At 48.4% G+C, this 21,575-nt stretch overlaps 1 protein-coding gene across 6 annotated transcripts in view; it reads right to left on the reverse strand.

Annotated features, from left to right (window-relative positions):
- ptprz1a (protein tyrosine phosphatase receptor type Z1a) overlaps positions 1-21,575 on the reverse strand; it is a 51,331-nt gene that overhangs the window by 23,524 nt on the left and 6,232 nt on the right. For all 6 annotated transcript variants that reach the window (XM_086209822.1, XM_086209823.1, XM_086209821.1 and 3 more), the window contains exons 3-8: positions 10,859-10,921; positions 7,529-7,708; positions 5,000-5,151; positions 4,788-4,883; positions 3,086-3,152; positions 2,845-3,002 (exon numbers count right to left, since the gene is read on the reverse strand). In XM_086209822.1, the coding sequence (XP_086065948.1) occupies positions 2,845-3,002; positions 3,086-3,152; positions 4,788-4,883; positions 5,000-5,151; positions 7,529-7,708; positions 10,859-10,921 (716 nt within the window). The remainder of the gene's footprint in view (positions 1-2,844; positions 3,003-3,085; positions 3,153-4,787; positions 4,884-4,999; positions 5,152-7,528; positions 7,709-10,858; positions 10,922-21,575) is intronic.

Genomic DNA, 21,575 nt, shown 5'->3' on the forward strand with positions numbered 1-21,575 from the left:
GTAAGGGGGGGTGGAGCCTATCCCAGCATCTACGGGCGAGAGGCGGGGTTCACCCTGGACAGGTCGCCAGTCCATCGCAGGGCCAACACAGAGAGACAGACAACCATTCACACTCACATTCACACCTACGGTCAATTTAGAGTATCAATCAGCCTCGTCCCCAAATTGATGTCTTTGGACGGTGGGAGGAAGCTGGAGTACCAGAGAGAACCCACACAGGAACAGGGAGAACATGGAGACTCCACACAGAAAGACCCCGCGCCCGAGCCGGGACTCAAACCCGGAACCTTGTGAGGCCACAGTGCTGACCACTGCACCACCATGCAGCCCAGTCGAGGAGCAGCCGGGGACAAATCCACACCGTCTTCCTCTGTTCTTTTATGAGATGTGAAGGGTTCCTAACATGCGTGTGCAAGCATCACGTGACAATAGACGCCCCTGTGTGTTTATGCTTACACGCATTCATGGTATCAAGGTGTCATTTTTGTAGTTCCCTCAAACCGGGGCAGCTTCTGTTTCTCCAGTCTTGTCTCTGGTTTAAAAGCACGTTCAGCTCTGATCTGTCGTCCTTCAAACAAGACGAACCACACAAACACGTTCAGCTCTAAACGATGAACCCGAACGTCTAAATGAACTCCATCCGTCTCTTCCACACTGATACGGATCTTCAGAGGCACTTCTGCCAGGTAAATGTTTCGTGTTTGACTTCAGAAAATGATTACGACGACTGATGAGTCGTCTGACAGCCTGGAGCCTGTCAATCATGAAGCTGCATGATCTTCACATTCAGGTGCCTCATTATTGCACAACCCTGAAGGCTCTTCAGCTTTTCTGACTCTGAAAAACAAAAACTCCACACCCAAATCGCATCAAAGCATTCTAGGAGTGGGTGCGGAGCACCTGTCAATCACAGCTGAACCCTGCATCTACCTGCTCAGGTGAGCCGCCTCCTCCCCCGGTTACACAACACCCGTCGTCTGACTCATCTGACGCACAGTGAGGTGCGTGTGGACCAGCTGAGACATGTTACGGAGGTTTTGAAATGAAGAGATGAGCCGCCCGCCATTAACTCCCCCATCAGGGCCGATTATCCCTCAAACGCCAGAGACTCCAGGAGAGAATTTTTTCTTTCATAGTCGCAAAGGAGGTCGTTTCTTGAATTTACTTCATTCAAATATGGAGATTTTAGTCATTTTAGGTTTGTACATTGAATAAAACCGGCCAAACACGACACCGCCATAGTTGAGGGAGCACTTTTTTCCTATTTTTTTTTACTGCAATCAATTAATAATCAATGTTTACTAAGGATTAATAGTGCTATAATTTATATGAGTTGATAATAATACGATAATAACGAGGTGTTGAGAGGCAAAACTGTTGAAATACCAATAAAATATAAGATGAAAGTAACAAGGAAGATGACGGTTTGAATGGTTTTGTCATCACAAGTTGTGACTTTGCAAAACTCAAGTAAAGTTCATCTATTTATCAATGAGAATGTGGCGGAGAGACAGACGACACAGACGTGTCACCTGACTGGGCAACAACTGAACTATGAGCAGCTAAGATACAAAGATGAAATAGATCATCATCATCATCATCGTCACCATCATCACCATCGTCACCATCATCATCATCACCATCATCATCATCACCATCATCACCATCGTCACCATCATCATCATCACCATCATCATCACCATCATCACCATCATCATCATCATCGTCACCATCATCATCATCATCATCATCATCACCACCATCATCATCATCGTCACCATCATCACCATCGTCACCATCATCACCACCATCATCATCATCGTCACCATCATCACCATCGTCACCATCATCATCACCACCATCACCATCATCATCATCATCACCACCATCACCATCATCACCATCGTCACCATCATCATCATCATCATCATCATCACCATCGTCACCATCATCATCATCATCATCATCATCATCATTATTTTTCAGCACTGAGATGTGGAGCTTCATGTTCACATCCAGCGTCACGACAGACGAGTGCATCTATGGGATTAACACAACCTCCGTGAACAAAACGTGTGTGTATCAGCATAAATCCACTGAAGGTCTTTTGTGCTCTACATTTGTTATATGTAATGAGCGCCTGTGTATGACTGTCAATCACAGACTGCCTGAGGGCAGCCTCTCACACACACACACACACACACACACACACACACACACACACACACACACACACACACACTACTGGTGTTTTCCCTCAGCTCTGGCATGATAATTCCTTCTTTCAGTTCTCTGAATGTGTTTCCGGACTTTTCAGTTGTTGAGTCACTGACTAAAGAAGAGCAACGATCTTCACATCCAGAGACCTGCAACCGGCTTCAGTCGGCCGGGAGACGCCGGGAACTGACAGGAAGTGTTTGGACGGCTGACATACAACAATAGAACAAACAGAACCAGTGACAGATTCCTGATCCGGCCATCACCTGTGAACCTGTGCACCTTCAACTGACGTCGTCACAGTCAGACAGACAAATTAGCACCTTCCTGAGAATTCCAACCAACCTGTGTGGCAAATCCTGTTCCAGCGTGTATAACACACACACACACACACACACACACACACACACACACACACACACACACACACACACACACACACACACACGCTAGGTCATATTACAATGTTTCCTGACTACTGAACTAAATGTAGGTGATCAAATCCAAGTCACCTGTGACCACTGACGTCTTCTTGAGTCCCTCACAACATCCCAGAGATGTGTCACTTGTACAGGTGGACCGAGGGATAACACACACGCGTCACACCTGCGTCTTAAACTTTCGCACCTGTTTGTCCGAGATGACCGCCGGGTTCTTGAAGACGATCCACTCCACGGTCTCGCTGCAGGGCGGCGTGGTCAGGGAGCCGTTATAGATGAAGTACTTCAGCGTGGAGTTTGGCAGGAGGCCTTGCAGCGTTAAGGGTAAAACCTCTGCGCTCTTTCCTGGACAGTAAAGGAGACGACTTCAATAAAGACAACAGAAGAAGAAAGCAGCACTGAGGAGGGAGAGGAGGAGGCTGATGTACCGTATCTGCTCACGCTGTTGACACCGTCAATGATGGACCCGTAGTTCATGTTCTCCTCTTCACTCGTCTGAGAAGAGAAAACCAACATCTTACACAGACCCGCTTCCTTATGAGGACTGAGGACAGAAAACTGGACAAACTTTTCCTTGGATTTAACATGAAATGGAAAGTTTAAGGGCCTCTGTTTCTGAGTCTGCATTTCTTTTTGGTTTTCAGGAACGAATTTAGTTTTGTGTTTCGAGAGCCGTCGAAATCACCATGTTAATTGTATCTTAATCTATTTCTCAGAGGGACAAGGTTTTGTGGGCCATAGCAACAGAAACCCCTCCAGGGCAGATTCAACGGCACCTCCAGGTGAGCAGGAGTCATCAGCACCAAAGCCACGAGACCTCCCCTCAGCACCAGCGCTGGAGAGTTAAAAATGCAGCAGCTTTGTAGTGTCGGCTGGTATCATCACACCCTGCTCTCCACCCAACACCGCCTGCAGCCTCACGTCTCTTCTGAGTCTCGTACCAACATGGCCTCTGCTGGTTCAAACACGCCAACGGTGCCAGAGGCAGCGCGACTGCACAGAGCAAGAAGAAATAGAAAAGCCTGCACCCTGAACATGAAAACCCCTTCAGGAGCCCAGCAATGATCAGGAGCACACATCCAGGTCTGAGGTACTACTGTAGTACAACTACGAGAGTTACTTTGACTCAATCTTCAGTCTGACTTGTTTTCTGTTTTAAACCTGCACACACGTGAGATTTCAAACTTTTCTGAGCTGCAGATCAAACTTTAGATTATCTGTCTTCAAGCCAGAGGTCACTCTGCAGTTCCTCAGTTGCCAAAAACCTCAACAATAACTTTATGTTCTCTTCCTCTGATTGGCTCTGATCCATCGCCACATGCTGCTGTGAGGTACCATCTAGCCAATCAGAACCTGAGTATGATGGCAGGTGGGTCTTTTGGACACTCCCCCCAAGAGGCCTGTGACTATTCCCTGCCAATATGCCACCTGACTAGCTCTGATGTGGATAAAAGGTTGAAGTGGTCCCGCCCAAGACTCACAAGAATCCTGACTGTTGGGTCCACCTGCTCCAGGTCCATCAACATTAGCAGTCCTAGCCAAGCGTCTTGTGACGCTAGCGCCATCTGTGGAGGTGCAGATGTGTCTCAGGGGGTACACGACTTCAAAAATTGACTGATCCAGTCCTGTTAATTCCAGTAACGCCCCCCCCCCCCCCCAACAACCCCACCTCCTGCTGTGAACCCCTCTACCTCCCTATTCACCATTCATGTGTCTGAGATTGGAGGCACCAGAACCCGGCCATTAACTTCCACGTTCACCTGGGTTTGAGTTCCCATCGATCCCAAATGGAGCCGAGCCAATTAAAACACCCTGATTGTGGATTAAAGTTGATCCCATTACAGGAAAAACCCGGGTGTGTGGTCATGTCGCTAACATCGTCCAGCTAGCAAAGATTCACCATACCTTGCTTTGAAAAAAGGTATAAACATGTAATTTAACAATAATTATCTCCTACTTTCATTTTCAGCCACCACAACTGACTTCTTGATTGAATTTTAACAGCTAAGCTAAGCTTAGCTTAGCTTGCTAAGGACAGAGGGGAGACGGGCCTGTAAACTGACGTCAGATCACATGGTCTCGTCAAGGTTAACCACCACTATCCAGGTGAGGTTAACCACAAACACGCACCTCAAACAGCACAGCGAGGGCTGTGATTCTGCCTCCAGCCTTGATGGTTAAATCCAGAGAGTCGAAGCGGTCGGACTCATAACAGTAGACCTGCATCTGTAGGAAACCACACAAATATGTTCAGGTAGCGTTAGCGTTAGCTGCGCTAGCAGCATTAGCTCACACGAGCAGCGCGTGAAGGATTTTCAGCCGGATACTACAAGAGTTCTCACCTCCAGAGGGTATTTGACTCCATCCAGACTGTGTTCGGATCCCTCTGAAGAGGCGTTGCAGCGCCCCCAGTGGAAGGTGAGACGCCCGACCTTGAACTTTGACCTGAGGCCTCCTCCGCTCACATAGAAGTCTCCATCCACCTCAACTGCCACTACAAGCAGAAAGGTCAGGCGATGACAGTCACATGACCATCTAAATTCTCCCTTTGCTTTTTGTACTTCTGACAGAACTTTGACTCAAGGAAACTCCAACATCAGAGTATCATTCATATCTTCTGTTTCCATTTAATCCTCTTCATACTCACTTTGTCACTGGAACTTTACGAGTAATACTTGAAGTGTTGGATGACAGCATCCTGCTCAGTCACCAGGTAAACATCTGACATTTGATGGAACATCTGAATGTAAATGTCGGCTATCGTGAGTCTTTGGCACCTTCCCAACGATGTAAAGTGAAACGTCAGCCTGAGTGTGAAGTTTTCTTTCAAGTGCTGACTCGCAAGAATCGTGAGTTTATTCTGACATTTTTTGGAAGAAAACAACTTCATGAGCTCAAGGCACCAATAAGCGAGTCCTTCAAAAGTAAAACACACATTTTGGGTGAAGAACTTGTTTCAGACAATGTACACGTGAGTTGAACAAGCCTGTGTGTTTGTGTGAGTTCACGGTGCAAACAAACCTCCACTCAGGTAAAACCCTCACCGCCAGCGAAGGGAGTTACGACAGAGACCCAAGGTTGAGATCACGTCGTCGTGGTTCACCAGATCATGAAATCAGGCTGTCAGAGGTGTTCGATTCTTCTTTGGCGGTCTAATAGAAGGTGGAGCGTTACACACGCTTTCATCTTCCTACCGACACTGAACATCTCCACCACCTCACAAGCAGAAAGTGCTTGAGGCTGCTGCTTTGTGTGGATAATAAAATACTCTCCGCCTTGCAGAAAGTCACCCTGGTCAGTCATCGATCTGGTGAAGCGCTCGGACAGCTCTGTTTGCTCTTGGTGTGTTTTTATTCTTTGCAACACTTTGTTGTGGAAGTGCTCGGCCTCATTCAGGACTAAAATCTAATTTCCCCCTCAAGGGAAAGCAAATATTGACTCCACTCAATTCAGAACTGCTGAAAAGTCTGTTTGTGCTGCATCAAAAGCCGGAGCGGATCCATACGCCCCGCGCACCGCCTCTTTACTCTGAACCTTCCAATTGTGTTGAGCTTCCTCGCCAGTGTGCATGCACGGCAGACTTCAACCTGCCGCATCTGTGTGCTGACAAAACCCCGTGTCAGTATGGATTGTCCACCAAGCCTTTGCGCAGCTGGCGCCCCAACAGCAACCACAACACAGCGCTTCTCAGTTCTCAGAGAGTCCCGTTGCTGAGGAGCGCCAGACTCGTCGGCTCGGAGCTTTTAGAACGACGAGGCGAATCACTCTTGTCTACAATTACACTTAACAACGACCTTGAATGCTCGCCACAGGTTATTGTGTTTCACTCCACTTAGAGAGAGGAAACATAGAAAAGACTGGTAACCGTATCCACTACAATAGAACGATAGAACAGGCCCCATCGCTTGTGTTTCTAGAACTTCCCCGAAGCTTCAACCTCAGCTCTGATCACTGCCTCGACAGAACGCTTCCACGTGAGCGCGGACCCTCAGAAACGCAGACGGACGTGAGAGTTCTCCCTGCAAACAAATGCAAGAACACTGAAGAGGAAGAAGACGACAAACGGGGGGAGATGAATACGGTTGAAACAAGGACTGAGTCCTGTTTCATATCCACACGTGAGAACTTCTGCTGGTTTATTCAGCTCCAAACCCTTCCAGATCACGATCCTGTTGGGTTTCTTGCCAATTTGGAATCAAAAATGTCTTCATGACATCGCCAAGGTTGGGAGCTGAAACTTCCATCAGGACAAACTCCTTCATCTAAACAAGATGCGTCTGTTAATTATTTCATCCTGACAAAGATCGATGCTCCTTACTTGAAACCACGATTTCTCTTCTTTTCAGTCTGCCCTTTTTTCGACCTCCATCCACGATGGCATCAGTATTTTGCTGATTTCACTGGGATCAACTGAGCTGAGGGGGGAGGTCGTGTTTGTACAGTTTTACAGTTTTTGGAAAAATAAAACAAAAGCTCAGAGTGTCTGAACATTTCTGCCTGCAGGTTTTGGTGAAAGTTGCAAAGCGACGCAGCTGATTTGTTCTGAACGTTCATTGACTTGATTCGATATTTTCATGCTTGGGAAGGAAAATGTTGTGGCGAAGACTGGCACAAGATGTCCGGCCTCCAATAAACCAGGATGAACTTCACAATCAAGGGAAAACACAAGTAAGTTGGAATTCAGTGAGTGATGACAAATGTTTGCTCTTCGTGCCTTGAAAGCACCTGAATTTGATCCCCCAAGCTGTGACGTCAAACATCCCGTCACTGTTTAAAGTTAAAATCCAAGTCTGATGGGCTGAGTTGCGACGTGGGCTCACGTATGAACCCTCACCCCCACCCTCAGTGACTGTATCAGAGCCGCGTCTCACCAGTCTTGCCGTCATTCTTGATGGTGGTCCCGTCACCTGTCAGGTTCTCCCAGCCGTCAAACACCAGCTGCTGGTACTGCAGCTTCACCTGAGTCAGGTTCTCCTCGATGTTGATGGGGGACTGCTTGGCGCTGCTGCAGGACGGAAACTTCTTGGCCCAGTTGTTCTGGTTTAATGTTCCTGGAGGGCAGAAGAAACAAATGTTCACATGTTCTGTTTGGGTGTCACTGTGGCCCCGAGGGTGGCCGGGTGCAGTGCATCAACGGCAGCGTTAGCATCCGTTTGTAGCACAAACGGCCTCCACCTCAGCGAGTTCGCGTCAGCAACTCAACTCGCGAGATTTCAGAGCAGACCAGAGAGAAAGGAGGAGGATCCAGATGAAGCTGCAGACAGACGGTCAGTTCTTCTTTCCGTTGTCTTGTCAGACGGCTACAAAAACAACCGGAGCCTGTCGGTGTGGAGAAATACACTTCGCCCATTAAATTACACGATAGCTGCTCGGGGGCCCTGCTTGTGGCTGGAGGGGTTTCAGGAATCCTTCGTTTATCACCCAGTCAGGAGACTCTCTCTGCCTCCTGGCCTAACAAAGAAGAGGTCGTCCCGGTAGAGAATCACGTTAAGGGAATCAAATTCCCTGGCCTCGCCCCTGAGAGAGCGGATTCCTGTCTGATATTTTCACGATTCAATCATGACAAATGCGATGTCGGGGAAGTCGGGCTCCACCTGCAGGAGTTCTCCAGGCTTCATTTCCTTCCACCGCCGCTGACAAGCTGGAGGTGGTTAACCTGCCGACCCAGGAAAAGACTTTTATGACTCATTTCTACCATGACCTGGTGACCAGAACCTCTCGGCCCATCAGTCTCCCACTAATCATGTGTTCAGGCAGCTGGGATTTAGGAATGTTTGGGAACTTGTGTGACGAGTGTTCACATGACAGCAGCAAGCAGCAACATGGCCGCCACCAGGAAATCTGCTGAATGTCTACGGAACCCAGACGAGCGGCAAATAACCTCGTCATTACTTCAGGGAAAGACTGGCAGAAGTAGAAGTACAGGACCGCAGAGCAGTACTCAAAGTATACAAGTATAAAGTCGAGCACTGGCCTTGAGTCATATCAGTCTCATATTTGAAGAATATTAAACCACTCTCACGTCAAATAAAAGTTTGAGGAGGCAAATGAGTTTCCAGTGAAAACAGAACTCAAAATATTACAATCAACACAAGAATAAAGTTGCAGAAATTTAAGAAAATTAATTGAATTCTGCTTTGATTATTGATTATTTGTTTTAGGCAAATATGTCAAATCTTTGCTGGTTCCAGATGCTTCAGGATCTGGATTGGCAGCCTCATTGTCATCGATGACAGGAAATGAAGTCGTATGGTTTTGAGAGAGTTGAAAACTGAGAGACAGTCAAGTAAATACTAAAGTGCCGATACTTGAAAACTCTACTGAAGTATAGCAGCAAGGTATTTGTACCTCAACCTGTGCTCATCGCTTTTATCCATCCAGTTGCAATTCTTATCGCTTTTAATTCCCGTTGTTGTGCTTTTCACTTGGCTGATCAGTCGTTTTGATCAAGTTTACTTTGTATTTTGGCAGACAGGCGCTACGAGTCCAGAGGTGACAAATTTCGAATGACGTTCATGTGTGAAACCAGTATTTGACAGGAGAGGTGAGGGTGACAAAGGGCAGACGTCTCCCTCGACCCAGTGACTGCTTCCAGGTGCGCTGCTGTGGCAGTTAGCAACGAGCTAATGAGCTAACAGCATCCAGCTGTCCAGCTGCACTCTAACTTTATATCAGCTCATGCCTTGCAGCTTCCCAAAGGTCGAAGGTCAAAGATTGATTTTAATGTTCCAGCAGACCTTCCTGAAATGGATCTGTAGCGTTTGGCTGATAATTGCTGCTCCAGGCTTCAGGTTTCCTCTTCGCTTCAAAACCTGAGCAAAGCGATGATGGGTGACATAAATACAGTAGAGTTACAGCCATGAGCGCTCCTCACTCAGGGGTTCCCCACGCCGGCCGGCGGTTCACGCGCAGGTTCGCCTGATCTACGGCTTTTTGTTGCACACTTCTTTGTGAATGAAGCAGAGCAGCTTTGCTGGTTTCGCCCAACTTGTTCTGCTCTGGTAGATTCACAGTCACTGGTTGCAGTCCAGCCGTCAGTTGGACGAGCTGAGAGCCTCATAGCGCTCGGAGATTCCCTCGGCGCCAACGTCCTCGTCATCAGAGGCAATAAAGTCCTCAGTGCCTTGCTCAAGGACACAGTGTGGAGGTCCTCATCTTAGGAGGAGGAGCCTGCCGTCTGCCCCAACAACATCGCCTCAGCTGGAACCCCCGCCCCCAACCACCCAGATGTTCCTGCTGATGAAGCGCCTCCATGCAGATGTTGGCAGCTCATTCGCTCTTTTGTGCTAATTAAGTGCTGTAGTATTGCTGTTGCCAGCAGGCGCCAGCAGTCGCGTGACTCTCGTGGCCCTTGTTCTGATTGGCTGTTAGTGCATCTCTCAACCAGGTCAGACGGGCCTCTGGGTCAGGACCGATGTCGGCACGGCAACGGAGAACACACATACACACACATATCTTGTGTTTTATTAGAGATGTGAAAAAAAAATACACTGAAAGAATCAAAATACCACCGAAGCAACGACGACGCCTGAACAGCAGCACGAAAGACAGAAAACAAGACTGAAACATGCAACAAAGTTAAACTACCAGCTACATGTGGTCTCCCGACAGAGGGATTCATGAATCTGTTTGATTAAAATTGATGAATGTTAGCAAAGCCTTTGTTCTTTCCTTGGGACCAGGATTTTTTTCCCCATTCATCATTTCAACACAACCACATTTTAAAGATGTAGAATAATCGAGGAGGCTTGAAATGACTTCACTTTCATTCCGAATCAATGAGGTTATTCTTTGAAGTTGCACGACACTCTCTCTCTCTCTCTCTCTCTCTCTCTCTCTCTCACACACACACACACACACACACACACACACACTCACGTCAGCATCTATTGAAAGTCATCAAAGCATCAAACATTAAAGTCTTTGCTGCCTGTCAGTGAAGCTGAAGCCAGCAGGTCAGAACACACACATCTTTTTTATTCAAAAACACACACACACACACACACACACACACACACACACAACAAGCCAACATCACAACACATCCCCTGTGTCATGTGCTACTTTATCAACTGTGAAAAGATTCCTTGACGCTGGATAAGCAAGTAGCTACTTACTTATTTCACTGTTTCCACTCGACAACAACCTGCAGCTGGTAAAATGACAGTACTTTCACTGGTGACATCACATCGCTCTCCTACCTGCGTAGGACCAGTCGATGTCCTCGGTGAACTTGCGTTGATTCCTGTACGTGTATCCTTCAGCTGCAAGACAGAGAAAGAGACGGTCACTCACGTATTCGCTCCCACTGAACTTCCATGTTGAGGAAATTTAATGTTTACAACAAAGTTTTGCAAAAAAAAAAAGGATGAATCAGAAAACCAGGGGCTGCGTCTCCACATCCTGCCCGAAGGGAACGAAGCAGATTGCTGCCCACATAAAGATTCCAGGTCTCCATGTTTCATGAGTCTTGCAGGTTTGTGGATCGACGACTGGCGCTGCTGCTGTTAGCAAGCGTGACATCCAATAATTTACCATTTCTAGAAATGTTGATGAGCACAAACCACAACGGCGTCACAATAAATCAGAAGATCCCCAACTCCTTCAAGCCGGCTCTTCAACCTCAGTAAGCGGGACCTCTCCTTCCCCAGCTCAGGCCCTTTCGACCCAGATCCGAACAAGTTAGGCAACATTTTGGGAAAAAAGCAAAAAACATAAATCTCTACACACTACAGGTCGTTGGATTACGATGCAACAACATCCATCAACGCCGGTCTGGCCTGACACGTCTGGTGAGATCTGCTATTGAGCTGCTGGGTTCCTGGATATGGAAGCTGCCGGGGAAAAAGAACTGCATTCAAGTATTAATAGAGAACCCAGGAGCAGTGTCTCCCTGAAGCACTTTCTTTGCCTGCCCACAAAGGATGTGACCCTCAAAATGTCCTCCCTCAATCACAGTGGTTGTTGCTTTGTGTAAAAAGTTGTAGAATCAAAGTCGTTGACAGAAGTCCTTCTGACAGGTTCATCGCCTTGACTGGATTCAGGATTTACCTTCCTGTTTTATTAGGATTTTAATTTGTGTTGCAGCTCGGCGATGCTGCACTGGCGGTTCTGAAGAGCTGCCAAACAAAACCACAAACCTGCTTCAACTCTCCAGCTGCCGAAAACCGCCTCAGGCGCCATCTGAATCCACCTCAAAGACGGAGAGGATCAGTGAGTCACTCGCCATCGGAACAGTGACCTGGTTCGTCATGTTGGTTTTTCCTTCTATGAACCTCTCAGAGATTTTAAATCTCAGCTGATTCGAGCTGTGAGTAAAAACTACTGCGCCTCTTATACTGCTCTGAAAAACCTCCGTCCTGCATCCTGGTCTCTAAATATAACGTCTCACCTGTACGCTTCCTCTGCGACACCTCAAACTTTATCATCACGTCAAAATTCCTAGGAATGAAGTGATGTTCATCTAAAAAGTGTATTTTGCCTTTCAAGTACTAACAGGAGTCTTGAGCTCACCAAGATGTTTTCCTGCATCGCTTCTTTGTGACCCCAGAATGCAGGAAGAGCCAGTAACGTACAGTTAGCTTGATGCTAATAGAGACTGACGGCTAACAGCACGAGTCCAGCTAAGCTAACAACGCCAGAGACTGAAGCCTGATGAGAGCGAATCCACAGCCACTCCTCCATCCTGCTGATGGACTGGGACCACTCTGCTCAACAGGTTTATAATCACATCCTGCACCTTGTGATGTCATGAGGTGACATCATCAAACCCAGCTGCTCAGGAGTCTGTCACATAAATGAAGTGGCGTGGAGGCTGTGATGGGCCAAAGCGCCGTGCCGTTAGCACCACAGAGCGGCGAGGGTGTCCGGTCACATGACACAGAGAGAGAAGACAAAGTGGCAGGATGAGGTGTGTTTACAGGTGACCCCAGGTGACCCCAGGTGACAGGTGGAGCATCTGTCCTCTAGTTTTTCTGTTTATGTTTCCAGTTGTACGTGTTGTTGTGTCCAGACTGAACCTCGGGGACAATCTGCGAATTTACAAACTCCAAACTGCGATCTCCACTCAGTCAGACTTCCCTGTGGAGCTCGTTCTTTACCAAATTACATTTCCTGACCCGGTTAAGCTCGTTCAGTCTTAGTCTGCAGTAAATTAGGAGATGAGGTTTCCTGCTGGGCACCGTTTATTCCCCCCGAGCGCTGGATGATAGCCGTCTAATCCAGATTAGAGGTTTGACAGTCTGCAGAAGGAAGATGTTGCCTGCAGGGTGGCACCTTCGGCTTCCCTGATATTAAGAACATTGGACAGGAAGTTCTCGTGTGGAGCAGGAGCGAGCGTGCAGGCTGCCCCTAATCTGGCCAGAGTAGCTGCAGGAGATTAAATGTTCATGAGTTAAAATGGAGATCACAATCACTCTGAAAGTTTGAGATTACAACTTCCAGCAGGGTCAGATTGCATGAACACAATTAAAATGGTGCAGAAAGCGAAGGTTAAATGAAGATTTTTATTGTGACAATCAGACAAAATGTAAGATTAAATTTGGTCTGGAGTCAAAAACAGACCAAAGGGAACGCCGGGGCTCGAGCCCGGAACTTTTTTGCTGTGAGGCCGCAGTAGAAACCAGTCAGATCCTCCCCTTAACCTTCCACCAAGTTTCCTTAATATCAGCTGCTGGGTGTTTCATCATCCCGGTCAGAGACGGATAAACAACAGATGCAGGTCAAAACATGACCTCCTTGGTGTTCTCTCACTCCCTGCTCACGGGTGCTGCTAGCATTAGCACGCCTCACCCACAGAATGAGGGTCTGGCGTCAGCTGAGAGCACTTTGCTGCCTGGAAAGACTCCAGTCAGGAGCGTTGGACGCGGTGAGCACCAGTTAGCCAATCAGCATCCTTGAATATGATGACACAGATAACCCCAGGTGAGAGAGTCAGAACAGCGACAGCTGCGCCGCAGCAGTGAAGGTCCTCAGACAGAATAATGCTGAAGCTGTGGGAAGTGGGGGTCAGACGTCTTTGGGTTCTAGCTCTCTGTCACTGAAGAACGTTAAACACAAACCAGGCGCTTGTTCCCTGGTTACAGCTCTTCACTTTGGAACTTCAGTTTTTGATGAAGTGAAGGAGACGATTTACAGCGAGCTCACTAGCAGTGAGTTATGCTAACGCTAGCAGAACCTGCTAGTGGTAAAGCTAGTGTTTAACCACTGAGCTGGCGAGGAAGTCCAGGATGACGGACCCAGCTAGCATCCTCGCTAGTTACTTGGCTAGAATGCAGTGTCAGGGTTGGTGGCCCTGAGTGGAAACCCCGCCAGGCCAAAGCACCTGGGACCGCGCAACAGGTGACTCATTGCTAGCATGTTAGCTTCAGCACCACAGTGTTTTTTCCTCCACCTCAAACACCCCGTCTCTCCAGGCGCTTCGCTTCGAGAACATTTAAAAGAAAGAAAAGGTTTCCAGCCTGATGTTTTGGAAATGTGAGTGTGGTGTTGTGTAAGAGTGAGTATCAATCGATGGTGTGTGTAATCGTTGGAGGCCTGAATCGTGGTCACGGTTAACGGTGCAATGCCGCTCCGTCAGATTTCCTTCCCCTGAGACAACAAAATCTTTCTTGTTCCTGACGGGGCATCAGGAGACGAACCTAATCTCTGGATCTACAGCAGGTTAAAACAACACTGAAGCTCCTGTTGCTCAGATGAGAAGAGTAACAGAGCAGCTAAGTGGAACTAAACCTCCCGGCCTGCTGCTTTCCCATGAATCATTGCATGTGCACACACACAGTGATTTAGAGCGGCACTTTCCAGCTGCGCTGCAGCTCCCAGCCGACAGCAGCAATAAAGAAACAATCAGGCTGGCGGGGAGAAGTGACGGCGTTCCTCTGGCCTTCATGTGACTTCGCAGACTCTGGTGCCGTTATTCACTCTGGCACTTTCACTTCATCTCAGCTGCCAAGACACCCAGGCAGCAGCAAGGTCACGACCTCTGGCTTAAAGGTCAGAGGGGAGAAGTTCAAGCAATGGGAGGCTTTTATCTCAGTCACAGGGAGGTGAGGAGGTTTCTACATGGTCATTGTGATACCAAGACCACCTCTGTATCTCTAGAACGCCTCGGGTGTCCAGCTGTGCTCATGCAGGACGTGAAGATCCTGTTTGTTTGTAGAACTTGTAAACTTGTCAATGTGTATTTTTTTTACAATTTTGGTTGAACTTATTTGCACTTTTAAAAAGCTGTTTAAACTGTTTTTATTTCTTGTAAAATAATTTATCAAAGAAGTTCAAGTTTCACTCTGTTCCCCTCCAGGTCCTCTGCTCTCGTGTTCTCCGTCTCTTTCATGGTTCTCTGCAGCGCCTCACAGGAACCTCCTCTAATTGGGCTCAAATGTCCACTAGGATTTCGGTGGTCAAGACCACCTCTGTATCTCTAGAACTCCTCTGGGATTTTCTCCGGATTTCCCAGACACGGCTGTTCTTTTCTCACCGCGGAGCATCTGCTGACTCGCCATTGTCCTGCTGCAGGTAAATACAACTCCTCTGACATGCTCACTTCAACCGCTGCAGGTTTCAGTTACACGCCACGCCAGCGCGACAATGGTGGACACAGTTGGGCTGAAACCTTTGTTGTCAGGGAGTACAAAGAAACCACCTGCTGTAAATGTTAGGGCACAACAGAGGAGGCCTGACATCCAACATGGCTGCTAATGACTCACTTATTCTTCTGGCGGTCTAAAGATCACATCGACTCAAACCTCTCCACCACCTGACTATAGCAGGGTAACAGATACAGAAGCTTGACGCCTGGCACGGAGGGGTGGCAGAGGAGGACGCAGTTTTAGCCTGGGATTATGACACAGTCATGTGATGTTTTTTCCACCAGTTTTACTTCCTGTAACCACCAGGTGGCGAGCACTGAGAGCCAGACGGCTGAAACGTCTGCTGTTGCTCTTGAAATTAAAAAGCAACTCCTTTTTCAAGACTTTAAGTCATCTTTTTCATTGTTTTTTTCAAGGACCCTCTTCCCCTCAACCACCAGGTGGCGCCATGACTTAAATTGAGCTTGAACCCTCTTCAGGATTCTCGTCACAGATTTGACCATGTGACTCCAATTACTACACTTTCCTGTTCTACAGTCAGATATCAAACATGGCCGCCTCTTCGCCACGGTAACCCCTCTGTCTTCACAGCGACCCGTCACCAGGTTCTGAAGGAGTCTTCTGAGAGGCTCTGGTTGGACAAGGAGGACATCAATGTGTAAAAAACACTTGTCATTTCCTGTTACCACCAGGTGGCGCTAAGACTATTTTGCCTCATGGTGGAATGGATTACTCCTTGGCTCAGACAGTTGATAGCTTTTGTGGGATGCTGCCGAAAAACAACGGCGCTGACCCAGGCGGAGGAGTAGAGGCAGCGAAGTCACATGGCACCCTCCCAGTCGGCCTGTAGATTCAGTCATCACCTGGTGTCAGATCTGATTCACCAAAACTAAACTATGCGGTGGAGTCACAGCTGAGCTAAGATCAATAGAGAGGAGGAAATGACCACGGCGGTGACCACGGTGATGACAGCGACATGCATCTGTTCACAGGACAACAGTGAATGAGTTGAAGCTCAGCGTCTGCACCGACAGAAAGAGACCACAACTGTGTCAGTGTCTTTATTCAGCGGAGAGTGGCCGGCTCGCCACTTCGGTCTGTGGGATCCCCGCGCTCGCCAGCCGGACGCTGAATAAGAGGATTAGCTGAACGCTGGGAGAGCCAGAACGTCCACAGGCCGAGGGGGTGAGAACGGGTGGCGGCGCCAGAATCTGACTAACCCCGACCCCCTACGTCCACCCAAAGCTCCACCTCTCTGCTCCTCATGTGTGGCTGTGTGGGGGGGCTGCGGGGGGGGGGGGGGGGGGTTCAGGTTAATCTGAGGACAGCCTGCGCGGTTTGAGCTCCTCCTGTTCCTCAACAATCACCGTCAAGTCTGTGTTTCTTTCTACAGAGGCAACGAGTGGCGAGACGGATTCTAACCTTGCCAGTAACTGAATACCTGATTATGAATTTAAGGACTAAATCAAGTTTGGAGTCATGTGATTGAGGTGACGGCCAATAGGAGTGAAGGATATTTCTGAAAGAGGAGTCAGTTGATCTGTGACGCGCTCCGCTGCAGTGATTGTCCGTCTCGGTAGACGACTCTTATCACGCCACCGAGAGTTGTTTTTCTGAAAAACTGAGTTCTGAAGCGATCCTTCAATAAAAAAGTGTTTGTGCTCTCATCCTCACTCACATTTCAGAGTCTTGAGCCTGAAACTGTGAGTCGTCGTCCAGTCACAGGAGCGCCAAACCAGAATTGTTTTAGTTTGTTCGTTTTTAACTTCAATCAAAGTGTTGTTGGTTTATTGATCATCTGGCTGGATTAAGAAGACCTGGATTACAGCAGATGACCTGAAGAGTCCAGGAAACCTGCGCTCAGTTCAAATCCAGCAACCCTAACAGTCCAAGAAGCCAGGTAGGCTGACATTCCCTGGCAGGCTGAGCGCCGAGGATGAGCAGCTGGACTGTTTCAGCCCTCAGAGGTCCGACTGCGGGTCTCATCTGACGGCAGGCGGCGAGAAAAGACCAAGCGAAGCGGCTCGCCTGTCATAACAAAGCCTCCTGGAGGCTACTGGAGGACGGGCCCTGTCTGTTAGAGACAAATGAGAGAGGACCGGGACTCGCGTGGTCCCATCGTCCACCGCCTGCTTCAGTCAGTAGCTCAGTCATAATGCAGTAAGTATGGATGCCAAAACTACAAAACTGATTGTCACCCACGCTGGTGGAGGGGCGGAGCCTGGGCCAAGGAAGACCCTGAATCGCTTGTGGTCAGATGAGTGTCAGAAGCACCTGGTGGCGTCATGTTCATGTGCTGTGGTCACTTGGTGGACAGCAACAGCTTACAGAGCAAATGCAGGAAGTGATATTTACACCTCATCAGCCTGCTGCTTCATGCAAAAATCCATCTAGGATCAAGCTTCACCTCCCTCTCCCTCTACAGACTCCCCCCTGGGAGGAACGCAGCCTCCCTCTCTTCTATGGAGGAGGACAGGATGGAAAACAATGGTTCCCTTCATCATCCTCAAACTGGCTTTGAGTCTTTCCCAGTGAAAGAGGTTCAGAGCTTCAGACAGCAGATGCAGTGCTTCATCGAGCAGATCCTCCACCAGAGGACCTCCCAGAGGGAATCGCAGCCCCTCGTTACAGCGCCGAAGGCACTAGAAAGATGAGAAGTCGGTTCTAACGGAGAACTGTACAAACTGCTGCTGGGGGCAGGAACATAGGGGAGAAATCTAAACTCATCCAGGTTGAAGTTCTCCTCATTGATCTTTGCCTTTTAACCAGAAATGGCAGAGGAACAAAATTTGGCGGATTATATCCGGTCAAGTCCATCGGCCTTAAAAGGAGGCGGAGACATGAAAGAAGCAGAGAGGATGAGTTCACTTGGAATGAGCGCTCCAGGATCGAGAGCAGGAGGAGAGACTCAGTACTTCCTGGACAAATGGACCAGGCAGCAAATACCAGCTGTCAAACAGAAGAGAAAACTGTCCATACAAGGATCTCCTGCTCACAGCTTCACTCCCACTTGTCAATGAGCTCGAAAAACAAGTCATGCAACTGGACACACACACACACACACACACACACACACACACACGAGCGCGCACTTGTATTGAATTGTAAGTGTGTTTAGATGTATGAGGAGTCAAAGAGACAAAGAGCTCTGACCTTGTACAACAACTACACGCTGCTAACAGCCAATCAGAGTCAGAGAGGCACACAAGCACAAAAGACACCGCCGGAGTGTGAGCGATGCTGACGGAGTTGAAATGAATCAAAGGCTTTTTAATTGTGCCGTTGTGTTTTGGCGTGATGACATCACAAAGCAAACTACAATCTAACCAACTGTTTGATCCGGACTCCTCAGCAGCAGCTCAAGAGGACGGCCTGTTCAGTCTCAGCTTCCTTATTTACAGCAGTCGTCAGCAGCAACGCCGACAGTCTCAGCGTTTTAATGTCGGCCGCTCGCTGTTTGCCAAACTCTGCATCACTCCGCCTCCTGCTCCCTGTTCGCCACCTCCAAACATCCAGAGCGAGGCCGGGATGTTTAAACACAGCGCTCCCATTCACAGTGATTTGTTTATGAGGAGAGGAAGATTTAGTGGAGAAGAGAGGAGGAAATGGCCAGAACACAAAAAGCTCAGAGACATTTTATGTGTTTAAATCCTCCAGCGAGCGGAACATAAATAAGGACTAACTGCATGTGTGTAGCATGTGGCTCATGTTGGCTTCAATCACGCAACAAAGCGGTGATCACGGTTGGTCTGTCTCTGATTACACGTGTAAACAAACACAGCGTCCATGCAGGTGGTCTCACGCTCACAGAACCTTCAGCTCCAACCACCATGTCCCCATATGTTGATCTTTAGTCTTTGAAAACTCGACTCTTTCGAGTCTGCTGTCAGTCGGACACAGGACACGCCCCTTCCACTTCTGTCAGTCAAACACATGACACGCCCCCAGCTGCTGTCAGTCAGACACAGGACACGCCCCTTCCCTTCCACTTCTGTCAGTCAAACACATGACACGCCTCCAGCTGCTGTCAGTCAAACACATGACATGCTCCTTCACCTGATGCCAATCGAACACGGACACGTCGCTCCAGCTGCTGTCAATCAAACAGACACGCCCCTCCAGCTTCTGTCAGTCAAACATAGACACGCCCCTCCAGCTGCTGTCTGTCAGCCACAAGACACGCCCCTTCCACTTCTGTCAAACACATGACACGCCCCCAGCTTCTGTCAGTCAAACACATGGCCACCCTCCAGCTGCTGTCAAACACTCAACATGCGCCTTCACCTGATGCCAATCAAACACGGACACGCTCCTCCAGCTGCTGTCAATCAAACACGGACACGCCCTCTTGTGGCAATTTATATTTCCGTGTCCTGGTCAGTGTTGAATGTTTTGCTCACGTGGAGCACAGAGTCGAACCTCGTAAAGTTGGATTTCTTCTGTACTTGGACTGAAAGAATATCACTTATTTCGAGCAGCATTTTTTACAATATGAATGACCTCCATTCAACAAACGTCCATTTTCTACTTCTTTTCCTGTTCAGGGTGGCCAGGGGGGTGGAGCCTATCCCAGCAGCCTTCGGGGAAGCGGCGGGGATCGATTAATTAATCCCAAAAATGAGTGGGAAGAAGAATCTTTATTAACCCCACCCCTGTACGAACACCACTGTCGCTACTGAGCGTAACTGGAGGGGCAGGACAAAGAGGTGCATCATTTCTTTCACGCGTCCAACAACACAAAGTGCCTCCTGTCCTCTCTGTCTGCCAGCAGGACGTCAGCCGCCATGCCAGGTGATGTCATCACCACATCAGTTGCGGGTCGCAGCAGGAGCGGCGGTCGGTAGCTACACAACTAATTGCTTTTTTCACCTGCATGAATCCGCCACGCAGCACAATCACAGTCTCATTAGCAGGCGGACATTTTGTGACGGCGCCTTGGGGAATGCATGACTATTTTGAGGGACGACCTAATTGAAATGAACAGCGGGGGAAATTATGGATTCCACACTTCGTCCTCCTTTAACCTTGACACACTTCAGCAGGAACTCCCCCGTTAATCAAACAAACTCAGCGTCATCGTTTTGGACTGTAAAATAAATGTTTTCCTCTTTTCATGATTTAATCGTGTTTCCTGATATTTGCTTTTTAGGCCAAAATGTAACCCTCTAAGACTTTAATCATCTTATATGATCTCACACTAACATCATCATATTCATCTTTTTACATTGTTTATAACTGAACCCATAACTTTACTGACTACATTTTCATTATAAACAGAAATTTTGACTCTCCTATGAGAAGAGTCGGGGTGAACCTTCTTTGTCCCTAAAAATATCCTCTGCTCCCGGCGCTCCAGATGTGGCGGTGAGGTTGGAGCTGGTTAGTGCCGACCTCCTGCTGTTCCACATCCAGCTGCCTCCCAGCCCACCTTCATCCCCATGCGCCCCTCTGCCAATCCTCAAGACATCAGCTGGAATATCCCTGGCACCGATAAACACGCCTGCCGTCCCTCCACCACCGCACCATCAGCCTGTGGTCGCCTGCAGTCACGAGCGCAAGCGGTTTGATTTCGTGACTTTCCCTCATCAGGAAGCTGGAATCTCGCAGAAGACCCAAGTGATGGAAGAGAGGCGTAAACACGTGGGACGAGCTGAGGCGCCGACAAGTTTTTCAGGATAAGATCAACAACATGGCCGCTCGAAGCACACCTTCCTGGGAGTCCTCCTCGCTTCCTCCACCAGCTGCCAGTGTCACTTTGTGCCTGCTTCCCATTACAGTTCACTGCTGTAATTTTCGGGCACTTCAGCCTAACTGGCCACATCTGGATCTGCAGCTGCTTCACTCAAACGTTTTTGTCGCCTGCTGAACACGCAGGAAGGATAGAAAAAACAATTCAAAGTTTAACTCATCGCTCAACTGCTTTAAAGCAGACATCAATTTTATGGCCTTCACCACAAAAGTGAGAAGCGGCTTCGTCGATTCATAGGACAAACAAACGTTGAGGATGCAACGAACCAGGGCTTTCCCTCGGACTGGAATCATCAGTCAGGAAAACACTTCGGCTGGCGTCAGTTTTCGCTAAACAATGTTTTTGTCTGCATCTACACTACTGAGGCTGTGGACCTCGAGCACCGACCGGTCGTGGCGGCCGATGTATGACGTCATTTGTTTTAAGAGAAAGCAAACCTCATTGAGCTAACGTTGAGCTAACGTTGAGGTCGCCTCACTGCCAGCGGACGGCTTTGATTACGTTCATCAACAACGAAACCGTTTCTTTTCCTTCATCAGTCGCTTCTCAGAAGGCGTGACTGCTAATATCAGATGGTAACAG

The sequence above is a fragment of the Aulostomus chinensis genome, chromosome 7 (assembly GCF_037954235.1).
Source record: "Aulostomus chinensis isolate RoL2024-O1b breed Wild chromosome 7, RoL_Achi_v1.0, whole genome shotgun sequence".
Lineage (NCBI taxonomy): Eukaryota > Metazoa > Chordata > Actinopteri > Syngnathiformes > Aulostomidae > Aulostomus > Aulostomus chinensis.